Source organism: Macrotis lagotis, chromosome 4 (genome assembly GCF_037893015.1).
Source record: "Macrotis lagotis isolate mMagLag1 chromosome 4, bilby.v1.9.chrom.fasta, whole genome shotgun sequence".
NCBI lineage: Eukaryota > Metazoa > Chordata > Mammalia > Peramelemorphia > Peramelidae > Macrotis > Macrotis lagotis.
The window spans coordinates 253,120,031-253,135,653 of NC_133661.1; the positions used below are offsets into that span (position 1 = coordinate 253,120,031).

Genomic DNA, 15,623 nt, shown 5'->3' on the forward strand with positions numbered 1-15,623 from the left:
ATTCTGCCATGCTACTTTGTCTCTAAGCTGAGCTATCCTAGGAAAAGGGGAACAAATATGATACAGATTTAAGGGATCCTTAGAGTCTCCCAAAATGCTCTATTTGGGAAGAGTTTCAGAGATACCCTTCTCCCCCCAATAACTTTATTATGGCACTGATAAGAGAGTCAGTGTGGAATAATGGGCAGAGAGTTGGCTTTGAAGCCTGGAGGGCCTAGCTTCCTAATTATCCTGGTTCTTAGTGCCTCTGGAAGCTTTCTAACATTCTACCTTGCAGGTAGCAATCTGCCTTGGGAGAGGTTATTTCCTCACTAGCATTCTCTATATGAATGAAATCACAGTGTGAGTCCCCATCTCTATTATGGCTTATAGCCTGGACTCTAGGTCAGGGCTAAACTGATGCAATCTTGTTCTTTGTTTTTCTTGTCTAGGGAGCTGGAGTTGCCATTTATGCTGGGAATTGCTCAAAGAGAAAGCATCGGCCTTTGGCTGCCAGGCCTAGGGGTCTCCCCCCAGCCCTGGATGCAGGATGTCACTTGCTCCTGTTGAGCTGGTACCAGCACATAATTTTCAAACTCAGACCAAGCACCCCCACCCCCACACCTAGACAGACCAAGACAAAAGAAAATAGTCACAGAGGGATGTACATGGACACTCGAAAACAAGAGGAGGCGGCATTTATTTACCTCCCTTGGGTAGGTTCCACGACTTCAGACAGCCCCCTCCTGGGTCTTACTGGAAAGAACTTTTACTTTTCAAGAAAGAAAGCTCCAATTCCTCCCCTAACTTTCTCTCTCTCCCCCACTTCCCCATTGAAATTTCCCTCACTTTTGTCTGAGCACTGAAGCTCTCTCACTGGTTTCTGGGCTAAATGGAAGCTCTTCTGTGAACACTGAATAGTCATTCTTGTGCATTCTAGTGTTTTATGTTCTCTCTGTTCCAAGAAACCTTCAATGATTCTCCAACCCTTTGCCCTCTCACTTCCCTTCTCCCCTTCCCTCCCTTCACAACTCCTACCAGGCAATGATACCTTCTACCCCTTCACTAGTTCAAGAGGAGGGGTTGGTAACTCATGACAAGCCTTACTGAGAATTTCCTAGTCCCAAAGCAGCCCACCATCCTGAAAATCTGGGTTGTCCTCAAACTCTGCCCTCAGAGATCATATGTGAAAAAAAGTTCTCCCTCCTGGCTGCCCCAACAATATATCTAGTGACATGAAAAACTTCAAGGGATCCAGACCCATTGAATCAAATCACTTGATAGAGGAATGGGAAAAGAAAGAGCAGGGAGGTGAGAGAAAGAGGAAGAAAATAATGGGAAAATGTAAATGAAGTCTTGTGCCACCAGTCAGTGTTTGCTCTTTGCTTCCCAACTAAGAGAAGTTTTGGAAGGGACTGTGCTTGTCTGATTGATTTAGACACAATCCCTTGATAAATCCCCCCCTTTTGGTGGGCTGAAAATTAGTTTGAGAGATGCTGTAAGCATAAACTAAGGAGAGAAAGAGAATCTTTCTTTCCAACCAAAACAAGTGTACAGTTTAGCCTTAGAAGCCCCTTCCATATTTATATGGAAGCAGCACCAAGGAACTTTCTCAATCCAGACAGTATATTTTTTGCTGGGGTGAAATGGAGGATGACTCTTGGGTGAGTCTTTTAGTATCAGAAACATGATTATTGTCTATTTGAAAGGCACTGTGGCATAGTGACCAGAGAGATGATTTCAAAGTCAGGAGAAGTTGGGTTCAAGTCTTGTCTTTGACATATACTGGGTGTGGGATCTTGGCCAAGTCAATCCAGCTGACAGACAAGTCTCTAAGAAGGTAAATTTAAGAGGAGGTGCCAATCTGCATTAGTAAAGGAAGTTTCCTCTGTGCATATAGTCACAAATCTGGGCTCCCTTTCCTCCAAAAAAAAAGGCAAAAGCAAATAATTAGAATGAGACTAAAAAGAATTATTTAGAAGCATCAGCTTTGGAGGTTTCTTGACTTTCAAATCTCCCTTTTGACTTTACTTTTAAAAAAAATGAATACTTGAAGGTAGAAGATGATCAGCTCAGATTCTAAAAATGGTGAGCATTCCAGGATGGCCCCATGGGCTGGAACTTGTCAGGCTGCCTTTGAAATGGGGCAGCAGGTTTCTGGAAAATCATTTGCCCAAAGGGCAGGTCTCTGCAGTGGGGACCCTAGCGCATGCTCTGTTTCCTTGCTATCAGCTCCAACTCCTTGGTCCAGCTCTTGACTACAAAGACAGAGGTTATTTTTAGCCTGCAAACTCCCCCAAGAAGCCTGCTGGGATTCGGGGTAGCTGGCCACTTCTGCTGCTCTGTTTGCTTTTGGATTTGGCAGGAGCTCACATTTCCTGTGCTAATTGCTGGCAGTCAGTAAATTAGATGGAGCATAGGGAGGAGTTGAGCCGCTGGTGTTCCTACCCCCTTACTCCCCACTCCCTCCCCAACCTTGCCCCTTTCTCCAACCCATTTCTTTGGCTAAAGTGATCTATCATTACAATAAACTTGGGTCATTTTCCTGTAGGAGAATGTAGGCTATGAGTGATTTACACACATGCATAATGATCTCATTTAAAAGGACTATCCAGATGGAAATCACATCTTCTTCCCAAGATATTGCCTTCTCCATTCTAGCAATCCTAGAATATATTATGAAGGATTGAGTATTTAAGAAGTCTGGAAATAATTTTTTGTTAAGTTGACTTTCTCCACACCTGATTTCTTTGTTTTTCCCTTTGCCTACCTGGGGAAGTGAAATTAGACTGACCATATTTTTCTGTCTTTGATGAGGTTGATTATTTAATTCTCTCAGAGTACAAAGGGACAATACTCCATGCTCCAAAATTTTGATTGGGTTTTTTAAAAATCATTTAAATTGTTTTGGGGAAAAATTCACTAAAATAATCTCAGATGCCATAATTCCTTGTCTTAAATATACATATATATTTATTATATATATAATAAATATATATGTATGTATGTGTCTACACACACACACACACACAAACACACACAGACACACACATTCAAGTCAAAATCTCATAACCCAGGTCCTTGTCTGATAAATGAAGAGTTTGGAATCAACCACTTATGTCTCTCCCTGATCTAATGAGCTGTGATTCTATAAAATCAGTTGACAATGCATTTCTCTTTGTAGAGCACTCTGATATCTGCCTGTCCTGCATCATTGCACACAGTAAGGTTGTCCAGTTTTGTCTGCAGGCACATCAGCTCTGATAGCATATGTTGACAATATAGTTATCAAGTTTCCCTAGCTTATGAAAAACAGCTCACCAGCAGCCACTGCCATGAGGAGACAGAGAGACAATTTGGTCAAGTATTCAGGGGTCTGCAATAGGGCCATCCTTAGAAGGTTTTTGCATGCTGTTCTTACCTTTGCTGTTTTCTTGAGAAATGACCACAGGAACCTCTTTTTATCTTTACCCACCTATAAAACAGGAATAACAAAACCCTGATTGTGAAAGCTCATTTTCTTTAGGAGAATTGATAGGAACTATATGGAAAGGGAAGCACAGAATCAATGTAATCTAGGGGAAAGAAAGAATTCAATTTGGAAGCCTTGGGTTCAATCCTGACTTGGATACTACTGATAAGTCATTTTATATCTCTGCTCCTAAATTATGTATCTATAAAATGGGCATAATCATATTCACACTTGTTCCCTCACAGGACTGAAGGCAGGATTTTTCAAACTGAAAGCACCCCATAAATGCCAACTGTCATTATTAGCACCAAATATTGCTTGATCTGGTATTAAAGGGAAGGTGTTGGGCTATTTTCTTTTGAACTACAGTGAGATGCGATCTGGTAGCTGCACTCAAATTAATTTGCAAATCCACTTTGCCTGAGTATATTGGAGTCAAATGTTTATCTGAACTCTCTCTTGAGGCAGTAGGGTACAGGAGAAAGAACATTACTTCAGTCAAAGGATTTGGGTTTGAATCCCATCTTTGATGATTACTAGTTGTATAACTTGGAGCAAATCACCTAACCTCCCTAAACCTCATTCTCCTTGTCTGTAAAATTATAAGAGTTGGACTAGATGGCTTCTAAGGTCCATCTTGTTCTTGGTTAAGACCATACCAAAGATACTTTGGGTCTGCCATGATGTATATATGAATTGAGTTGAGGGGGAAATGGAACTTTAGAAATATGCTTGAATTTAGTTTTAATTTTCAAAGTATTCTGACTTCAGAAGTAACCTGATAGAGTGGAAGAAAGTTGTGCTTGATTTGGAGTTAGAGGATCTGGGTTTCAAATCCTGGATCTGCAACTTTCTATAATCATGACTAGGTATGACTTTTGACAAGTCATTCAGCTCCTCAGGGCCTCAGTTTCTTCATCTTTTAAATGAGAGGGTTGGACTAGATGGTCTCTAAGGTCTAACTTTAAATCTGTGATACCCTCAGTCAGTGGGCTAAGGTGGGAGCTTAGGAAAGGGGGGGTGGAGGAAGAGTTACGAATAGAGAATTGCACTGACTCAAGAAAATCTAGGCATATCTGCTTCCCTATTAAGGGATATCAAGGCAGCTACAATTAGGGATTGATAGGTTGTCCAATGGAAAAAGTGCTGATACTGAAGTCAGGAAAACTCACCTTCCTGAGAGCAAATCTGGCCTCAAACATTTACTGTGTATATCACTTAGTCCTGTTTGCCTCAGTTTCCTTTTCTGTAAAATGAGCTGGAGAAGGAAATAGCAAAGCACTCCAGTTTCTTTGCCAAAAATCCAAATGGGATCACAAATAATTGAATTCAACCAAGATAGCCCATTATTTAATAATAGTGCTGTCTACCTTATTGCCCTTCCTATTCTGTCTGGCTACTTGTTGTTATCAGGGAAGTGATCAGTGAAATGAAGAATAGTCATTTTACAACATAGATCCAGAGGTTGAACCGGTTCATTTTATACTTGGGAAAAATCAAGGATGCTCTCTGATTCTCACTCCAGCTCCATATTGAAGGTAAGGTAAAACAGACCTATCCAAGCCCAAAGTTCCAAATCCATTTCTACCTATGGCTGTTGAAAAAATGTCTTTGGATCTAAAAATAAGACAAGTTTTAACAAAAGCAACTAACATGAAAAAGTGGAAAGAGCATTGGATCAGAGAACTGAAATCAGAGGACTTTGGTTTGAATCCTGGCTCTACCATTCACTCCCTGAGTAATTCTCAGCCTCATTTTCCTCATCTATAAACTAAGAGCATTGAACTAGATGACCTCTGAGGATTCTTCCAAATCTAAATCTATTATTTAAATGAATCAATTCACTTTATGAGATTCCATTTTTTTCTTTTTCTTTTTAAAAATTATTGGGGGGGGGCAGCTAGGTGGCACAGTGGATCGAACACTGGCCCTGGATTCAGGAGGACTGAGTTCAAATGTGACTTCAGACATTTAATAATTACCCAATTATGCAACCTTGGGCAAGTCACTTAACCCCATTGCCTGGCAAAAACAAACAAAAAAAACATTCAAAAAAATTATTGAGTAGCACAACAGACAGAGCACTAGCTCTGGAGTCAGGAGGACCTGAGTTTGTATCTAGCCTCATATATTTGAAAATCACTGGCTGTATGACCTTGAGCAAGTCACATAACCTTATTGCCTCAAAAATTATTAATTTTAACACTTTTCTTTTTAAATTTTGAGTTCCAAATTTTCTTCTTCCCCCTCCCATTCCTCCTCCACTTACTAAGAAGGCAAGTAATATAGTATCAATATGAAATCATAGAAAGCATATATCCATATTAGTCAAATTCTACCTCCCCCAAAAGCAAGAAAAATTATATTTCAATTTGCACTCAGAGTTTATCACTTTTCTCTGGAGATGGATAGCATTTTTTCATTTTGAATCCTTTGGAATTGTCTTGGATCATTGTATTGATCATTGTAGCCAAGTCTTTAATAGTTGATCAACACAAGATTCCATTTTTTCAACTGATGGAGACTGTGAAACTCTGAGCTCTCAATCATGTGACCATATGTGAGTGCTCACTTAACTACCCTCTTCTTTTTTGAGTTTGAATTAAAATATCTCAAAACTAAAGTTCTCATTCAAAGTGGAAATGACCCAGGTTTGCAGAACCTCTCTATGTCATTAGAACAGGTAGGGTGTGTAGGCTACAGCAGGAGGAATAGCTTCCCACAAGAAGTTTCATTTTTTTGACTTGTCACATTGACGGCTGTGAGTGGGTGGGTGGAAGGGAGGGTGGATGCCATCAGAGCCTTGGGAAGATAACAGGTTTTAAGGATGGGGAGGGTTTGGATTTCACAGTGATGATTTCATGATACCCTGGAGAGCTACATTCATGGTGCATTTTAGACTTCCTGCTTTGAACACAGCACGGTTCTTTTCAACCCTTCCTTTCTTTCCGGTACAGATGGAAAAAAAATGGTTCAGATATTTTGAGAGAGAAAAATGAGATGATTGTTATTACACTTACTACAAGGCAAGTTTGGGAAGCTAGTGTTTGTGTTTTGTTATTGATGGAAATTTAGGGAAAAAATTATTTGGAGTCCTAATTTTCTGTGCTTGGATGTGTTTATTTGGTTCTCTGCACTGTAGCCAGGAGTATTTTTTTTTTGTGATGGAGAGTGGTTGAAGTGGTTTAGATGTCTGGGAAGGTGAGTAACCATGAGTAAGTACACTTCATATGGGGAGCAATAGAATAAACTAAAGATGATCACCCAAGAAAAGCTAAGACTAAGGCAGGTGCTGGGAGAGGCCATTATAGGTGTCTTCAAGTCTTTGAAGAAATGTTCCATGAAGGGATGATTAAACTTATACAGTTAGATTCCAAAGGGTAGAACCAGGAGCAACAACTGGGAGCTGAAAGAGGTAAATTTAAGCTTGAAGAATCCTGGGTCTACAACTTACTTATTATGAGGATTCCTTTTCTTGTGTGAGATAGACTAAGTTATCTAGCATTAGTCTAACCCAGTATCAAATCAAGAATTCAGTGCTTCTATGAAAAGTTCAAAGCTCTTCTTTAGATAATAGTTTTACTGAGGTAAAGAGCAAATCTCCTTCCCTCTCCCCACATTTCTGAGGTAGCAGGGTATGGGGAAAGGACTCTGAAAGTGATTTTACAATAAGAAGATTTGTATACAACCTTGGTTCTGCTCCTTATTACTCTTGTGGTGTTGGAAACATCACTTCTCTGTTTCTTCATCTATAAAACCAGAGGGTTGGATAAGGTGAACTCTATGGTTTTTTCCAGTTCCAAATCTTTTTTGTGTCTATCCTCCCAGGTCCTTGCATTATACACAATTCCTACCTGCCCTTCCATATATCCTAGTCCTTGCATCAATACTGTAAAGTACTAGTTGAATCCTATAATCATTGTTTTATTGTTGTTGTTAAGTCTTTTATTTATTTATTTATTGGGGCGGGGGAGACTGGACCTGTAATTGTATTGATATATGAAATTTTCAAGAAAGAAAACTCTCCCAATCAATGCAAGTTAGCATCTTTTCTGTAAAATATAGTCTTTTAAAAGAACAAATTTTAGTATTCTAAAACTATATAGTTTCCATTATGTTTCCTTCTGGAGTCCAGGGTCACTATAATGCTAACAAATAGAATTTCCATCTGTAGCCCTGATACAGTAATGCCTTCTAAGTTTTGATAGCATCTTTCAGCTTGACACAACTCATTAGTCTGGAGGAGGGCTGATGGTGGAAGGAAGATGGAAGCACTAGGGAGAGAATAGTGGTGAAGCAACTTTCTTTCAGTCATTGAGGTGATGAAATTTTTTTTATAATTAAGATGCTTGAGGAAGAGGCAGAAGAAGGGGCTTGCATAGGGCAATAAGGAGTCTATAACAGAACAGAGGGCAGTTGTTTGTAGGAGTGGGTACTTGAAGTCTTGACTTCTATTTGAAATTCAATCATGCCATTCTTCCCACTTCTTCCTCCCCCTCCCCCATACCCCATCACCATCCAGGTAGTAGGTGATGGAGAATATAGAGCTATTTCTTCTCTAAGATCAGTCATGCAAGTTTAATGAATCTATCAGAGGATAGAGAGAGGGAAATAATACTGCCCTCCCTTTACTCCTCTTAAGATCAAGGGTCTTTGCCTGGTTGTAACATCTCCAATTAGATACATTTTTTTAAAGTTCCCCTAAGTCCCTTTCTTCCTGTTGTTGGAGTGGCCCGTTGAATCAGGAGCATCTCAAGATGTTAGGAATGGATAGAGCACTAAGAATGTTTAACTTGGAGAAGAGAAGAGAAGCTCTATTTAAATATCTGAAGGGCTGTCATGTGGAAGAAGAAGGGACTGTTGTTAGTATATGTGGCTCCAGAAGATAGAATCAAAAATAATGCTTGGAAGTTTCAAGGATAAAATTTGATACAGACAGACACAAGATGGGATAGGTAGAGAACCAAAATGGTAAAGACAGGTATCACCTGAGCTCTCCCTCAAACTCATCCAAATACCTTTAAATAAGGATGCCAAGCAAATTCTAGAGTGGCAGAGTGCACCAAAAAATGAAGTGAAACAATTTTCCAGCCCAAACAACTTAGAAGGTTGACAAGAAAGTCTGTTGCACCAGGGTAAGAAAGGAGTAAAGTCTAGCACAGGGTACATCAGTGCAGAAGGAACCCTAGTAAGCCAGGAGTAGGTCTCAGGGCAATTGAATCAGTGGCAGTGGAGGATAGTACAGGAAAGTAGTAAACACATCTCTTCCACACCTTAGAAGAGCCAAAAACTTAAAGGTCCCCATAATTACCTTTGGAAAGAACTGCACAAAAAATTGAAGTTTGATATATAGCCCCCTCTTCTTGGGAAGCAGATCCTCCCCTTATTATAGAGTTAAAAGTCAAGAAATAGGTTGGAAAATGAGCAAAGCACTGAAAAAATTCTTACCATAGAAAGTCAATAGGATGACAAGGAAGATCAGAACACCCATTCAGATGAAGGCAATAAAATCAAAATTCCTGCATCCAAAGTCTCAGAGGAAAATATGAATTTCCTCAGGCCATAGAAGAAGTCAAAGAACTTAAAAAATCAAATAAGAGAGGTAGAAGAAAAATTTAGAAGAGAGATGAGGGTGATGAAAGAAAATCACGAAAAAAGGCTCAACAACTTGGTAAAGGAGATACCAAAAATGTTGAAGAACATGTCACCTTAAAAACAGAATAGGTCAAATGGTAAAAGAGGCATAAAAATCCAATGGAGAGAAGTATGTCTTGAAAACCAGAACTGGCCAAATAGAGAGAGATATACAAAAATTCACTGAAGAGAAGTTCTTAAAATGTTGAATTGGCCAAATGGAAAAGGAAGTATAAAAATTCACTAAAGAAAATAATTTCTTAAAAGTTAGAATTGGGCAAGTGGAAGTTAGTGACTTTATGAGACATCAAGAAACAAACAAAATCAAAGAATAAAAAAATAGAAGAAAATGTAAAATTTCTCATTGACAAAACAATTGACCCAGAAAATAGATCCAGAAAAGATAATTTAAGAATTATTGGACTATCTGAAAGATAACATCAAAAAAGAGCCTAGACATAATTTTTCAAGAAATTATCAAAGAAAACCACCCAGATATTCTAGAACTAGAGGGTAAAATAGAAATTGAAAGGATCCACTGATCAAATCTTTAATAAGATCCAAAAATTAAAATGCCCAGGAATTTTATAGCTCAAAATTCCAAACCTCCCAAATCAAGAAGAAAATACAGCAAGCAACCAAAAAGAAACAATTCAAGTATCAAGGAATCAGCAACAGGATAACATAAGAATAAAGAGCTAGTATTGCAATACAAGAATCACCTACCCAAGTAAAACAGTAAATGTATAGTCAATGAAAAAGAGAACCCTCAGGCATTCCTGATGAAAAGATCAATGTTGAATAGAAAATTTAACTTTCAAATAAAAGATGCAAAAGAAGCATAGAAAGGTAAACTGGAAAGAGAAACCATAAGGGATTTAATAAGGTTAAACTGTTTATATTCCTCCATGGGAAAATTATATTTATCTTTAAAACCTTTCTCATTATTAGGGTAGTTAGAAGGAATATGCAGAGACAGAAAGCAGAGATATGAATTGAATGTGATAGTATGATTATCTAAAAAAAATTAAGGGATGAGAAGGAAGGGTATAAGAAAGGGGAGAGAGGTAGAATGGCATAAATTACCTGACATGGTTGGTTCTTGTCCTTCATAATCAAAGAAGACCAAAATGACATCACTATGTTAGAGTCAGATTACAGTGTGTCTGACTATGGTTGATCAGGCCAATATGAACTCAGAACACTCTACCACAGGTCAGATACAAATAGTCTAAGCGAACACCTGGGGTGTTTATACTCTAAACTGACATATCTCACATTTCCTTTGAGCTGCTTCAATGCTGCCTTGCTCATAGCCTCTGATGAGGATACAATATGCTGGGTGGTCCTGAGCCAGTGTCTCCCAAACTGCACAACCAATTCTAAAGTTCTTATGGGAGACCTTCAGGGCATTCCAGTGTTGCTTCTAATGAGCACTTCTGAGAGTTTGCCCTGTGTGGGTTCTCCATAAAATAGTTTTTTAGGAAATTATATATTTGGCATTTTAATAATGTGACCAGCCTGTTGTGTAGTTGCACTCTCTGTAGTAATATTGGAATGTTAGGCAGTTTAACTCAAGAAAGCACCTCAATGTCTGGTATCTTCTCCTGCTAGAATCTTCTCAAGACAATTTAAATGGAAGTGATTTAGTTTACTGGCATGACACTGGTAGACTGTTCAGATTTCACAAGATCAGCACAATGCCTCTGTAGACCTTCAATTTGGTAGTCAGTCTAATATCTCTTCTCTCCCATGTTTTCTTTTGGAGCTTCCCAAATATTGAGCTAGCTCCGGTAATGCCAGCGTCAGCCTCATTATCATTGTGTACCTCCTTGGAAAGTACACTGCTGAGGTAAGTGAGCTTATCCCCGATATTCAAAACTTCATTTGCTGCAATTGATGGTTCCACATATGGATGGGGTGGTGCTGGCTAATGGAGAACCTTGTTTTCTTGGTATTAATTGTTAGGACAAAGTTGTCACAAGCAGCAGAGTACTGATTCATGCTTTTCTGCATCTCAGCTTCAGAGCTTGCATTGAGTATACAATTATCTGCAAAGAAAATATCATGACCCTTCAGTTTGGTCTTGATTTGGTCTTTTCAAGTTGAATAATTTATCAACAACGTGGTAACTGACCTTGATACTGTATTCATCCTCAGTAAACGTGTCAGTAATATGACTGGAAACATGCTAAAAAGCATGGGAACAAGGACACATCCTTGTTTCCCTCCACTGTTGATTGGGAAATCACAAGAGCATTGTCTATTATCCAGAACCCCAGGCAAGCTTGCCATCTTGAAACTATGTTTCAATACTGATGAACTTCTCTAGGCAACCAAATTTTGATATAATTTTCTATAAACCATCACAAATCATGGTATCAAAGGCCTTAGTGAGATCTACAAATGTTTACAGATCTTTGTTCTTCTCCTGGCATTTTTCCTGGAGTTGATGGGCAGCCAACACCATATAGACTGTTCCTTGACCCTTTCTGAAGCCACACTGTAGTTGGCTTCAGTTGTTTGTTGTTAGTAGTTGACCATTTTCCAGGTAGAGGAACAGCCTATTGAGAAGGAATCTATTAGCAATGACTAAAGAAAAATACCCCTGCAATTGTCACAGGATGATCTATTCCCTTTACCTTTATAGAGATGGACAATAGAACCATCCTAGAATTCCTGGGGAATAACATCTTCATATCATAAAACCTGGAAAATTTCAGTCAGCTTTTAGATGAGCAATGGACCTCCCACTTTAGAAATCTCAGCTGAAATAGAATCAGCACCAGTTGCTTTGCCACAAGGAGAGTCTAATAGCATTCAAAATCTCTTCTTCAGTGGAAACTTCATTAGGGATGGATTGACTTCAACTTGAGGTGAAGGGTTAATGACTTTGGCATTGATTGATGCTCTGTTAAGAACACTATGGAAGTGTTCAGCCTATCTCTCTAGGATTGTATCCCTATCATTAATCAGTGTAGCTCCATTAGCACTGAGAGGTTGAGGTGCACCATATTTCTCTGACCTATAAATAGTCTTCAGGACATTATAAAATCACTCTGGATTGTTACTATCTGCATAAAACTGAATTTCATCTGCCTTCTTACTGAGCCAAGAGTCCTGCATCTTTGTAATTGTCTTTTGTACATTACATATGATGGAATTAAATGCTAACTTCTTAGAAATGAATGAACTATCCTGCTGGTAAATCCTCTAGAGTTCTCATTTTTCATTTAGCAACTTGCATATTTCCCCATCATTTTCATTAAGCCAGTCTTAATGTTTGCAAGTGTTCTGATCCAAATGAGCAAATTCAGTACTGTATACCAAATCTCCAAAAGTTGCCCATTTTTTCTTCTCCACTATTGCTGACTATGTGTTGACTTAACTTTCCTTCCATGTTAGCAACAAACTTAGCTTGGAAAGGATGTCTATGATCAATCCAGCACTCTGCATCATGCATTGCCTTTCTCACTCTCAGCTCCTGCCTGTCTCTTCTCCTATTATATCATGTAGTCTATTAAATGCCAGTGTTTGCTTCAAGGGCGCATCCAGGAAGTTTTATTGATTTAAGTAAACAGAAGACAGTGTTTATGATGAGAAAGTCATAAGATACATGAATCATAAGTAGTGACTGACCATTACAGTTGGTGTTTCCTACTCCATTCCTCCCAAGGACTCCCTGTCATGCCTGGTAATCTGAGTCTATTGATTATAATGGCCTCCAGATCTTCATAACATTTTTCTTTGACTTTATCAGGGTTCATCATGGTGGGAGCATAGGCAATGATGATTATAGGGTGGCATTTTTCTACAAGTGGCTATCTCATTATCATGAGCCTGATGTTCACTTCTTTTGGTATGCATATAAATTTGTTGACTAGATTAGTTTGATTGCAAAACTTACCCCAGCTTCATGGCACTTCCCTTCACTATAGCCACTCCAGAAAAACATGCATCCAGCTCCAATTTCAGTAAGTTGGTCTTCATTTTACAGCCTTGTTTCACTCATGGCTGCTATTTGGATATGATACCTGTTGAATTCTCTTGCAATAATAGCTGTTCATCTTTCAGGTCTATTGGACATAAAAGAGACCTGAAAGAGATTTAATAGTGGAGGGGGGAAATGGGAGAAATGGGGAGGGGAACACATGATGCTAACTCTCATTGGAATTGACTCTAAGAGGGAATCTTCAACTCTATCTTAACATTTAGGAAATTAAGAAAGGAAGGGAATAAAAGAAGGGGAGCTGTGAGAAAGGAGGGCAGTTTAGGGGAGGTAAAAGTCAGAAGCAAAACACTTTTGAGAATGAACAGGGTTAAAGGAAAGAGAGAGTAGGCTAAACAGGAGGAAATAGGATGGAGGGAAATATATAATTACTAATCATTACTATAAAAAATTTACATTGAGTTTCTCTGATGAAAATTTCATTTCTCAAACATGTAGAAAGTTGAGTCAAATTTATAGAAATAAGAGCCATTCCTCAATTGATAAATGATCAAATAGTATGAATAATCAGTTTTCAGACAAAGTAATCAAAGTTATCTTTAGTCATAAGAAAACAATGCTCTAAACCATTATTGATGAGAAAAAATCAAATTAAAATAACTCTGAGCTACTACCTCATACATGTCAATTTAACTAATATGACAGAAAAGGAAAATGGCAAATGTTGGATTGAATGTGGGAAAATTAAAACACTAATCAGTACTATTGGTAAAGTTGTATACGGATTCAACCATTCTGGAAACCATTTTGGAACTATGCTCAAAGGGCTATAAAACCATGCATACCCTTTGACTAAGCAATAAAAATACTAGGTCTGTATCCCAACTAGAGAAAAAATTAAAAAAAGAAAAGGACCTATATGTACAAAAATATTGATAGTGGCCCTTTTACTTACAGCAAAATAATTAGAAATTGAGAGAATGTTCATCAATTGAGAACTAGCTGAATGAGTCATATGCGACTGTGATGGAATACTATAGTGTTTTAAGAAATGATGAGCAGGATATTTTCAGAAAAACATGAAAAGATTTACCTGAACTAATGCAAAGTGAAATCAGCAGAACAAGAATATTGTATACCATAATAGAAATATTGTATGATGATTACTATGACAACTTAGCTTTCTCAGCAATACAATGATCCAAGACAATTTTGTAGGACTTATAATAAAAGATGCTGGTTACTGAAAGAAGTGGTCAAGCCTGAATGCAAATCAAAGATTTCTCTTTATTGTTTTATTTTTCTTGGAGTTTTTTTTATGTTTTCTTTCACAGAATGACTTACATAGAAATGTGTTTTGCATGAATACACATGTATAATCTATATCAAATTTCTTGCCTTCTCAATGAGTGAGGAAGAAAGAAGGGGTAGAAGAAAATTCAGAACTTAAAATTTGCAAAACAAAAGAACGTTAAAATTTTTTTACATGTAATTGGGAAGAATAAAATATTAGGTAAAAGAAAAAGTTAGAATTGATACCAGAAGAAATTTCTTATCATTTAGAACTATCTCAAAGTAAAATGGGTTTCCTTGAAAGGAAATGTTTCCTGTCATTGGAGGTACTCAAGTTAAGGTGAATTGATAACTTTTCTAATGTGAACCTTTCTTTTGAGTTGGCCTAGATAACTATTGAAGTCCTTTCCAATTTCAGTGAATAGGGCTATTATTTCATAACTAGGGCTTTGACCCAGAGTACCAACCTGTGTGGGGAGGGAATGGTATACTACTTCTTATTAATTGCTGTCTACACTCCTCCCCTGGCTCATGTCGTATAACAGTGACTATCCCCAGATTGGTCCTATGGTCGTAGCAAACCTCTCTGGACTCTCCTTTTCTCTCAACCCTCATTCCCCTGAAGTGGGACGATATGCATACATACACACACACACACACACACACACACACACACACACACATATATATATATATATATATATATATATATATATATATATATATATATATATTCCTGTATAAGCTGCTCCATCTCCTACTAAGTCCTATAGTTTGTATTTAATAAATACTAGTAGAATTGAGAGTACAATCATCTTTCTTAAATAGAATTTGAAGAGTCTCCCCTAGTATGGATAAAGATGTAGACACAGAAGCAACTGAGAAAATGCTATTAATCCCCTTCTAGAGTTAATTAGCACAAGGGGAATTTGTGTCTTCTTTCTCCCTTCAAAAGACAGAGAAGTACATAAAGTACATAAATTCTACCACTACAATGTTATCAAAACAAAATGTGTAGAGCTTCCCTTTTCTTCTTCTCTGGTTCCACTTCTAACCTCTAGATTCAAATGGACTCTTTGTGACTTCCTTCTCCCCTTTATCCCTGACTATTGTGCTTATTTTAATCCAATTTCACCTAAATGTCAATGTTAGAATGTCAATGTTAGAACTAATGTTGGAATGGTTTAGCTTGTAGCTCTCTAGGGATGGTCCAGCTTGTTTCCTTTAACCGAATCTTTCTCTTGATAAGTACTATCTAGCAGAGGGACTCAACTGAATTTTGACTGAGAAAAATAT

General features: G+C 38.0%; 1 protein-coding gene across 2 annotated transcripts in view; it reads left to right on the forward strand.

The window, feature by feature from the left end:
• The window catches only part of LOC141522388 (zinc finger protein DPF3), a 317,782-nt gene extending 302,701 nt beyond the window's left edge, over window positions 1-15,081 (forward strand). For both annotated transcript variants that reach the window (XM_074235794.1, XM_074235795.1), the window contains one exon: window positions 432-15,081. In XM_074235794.1, coding sequence (XP_074091895.1) covers window positions 432-502 — 71 coding nt within the window. In that variant the 3' untranslated portion in view covers window positions 503-15,081. The remainder of the gene's footprint in view (window positions 1-431) is intronic.
• The last annotated feature ends 542 nt before the right edge of the window (window positions 15,082-15,623 follow it).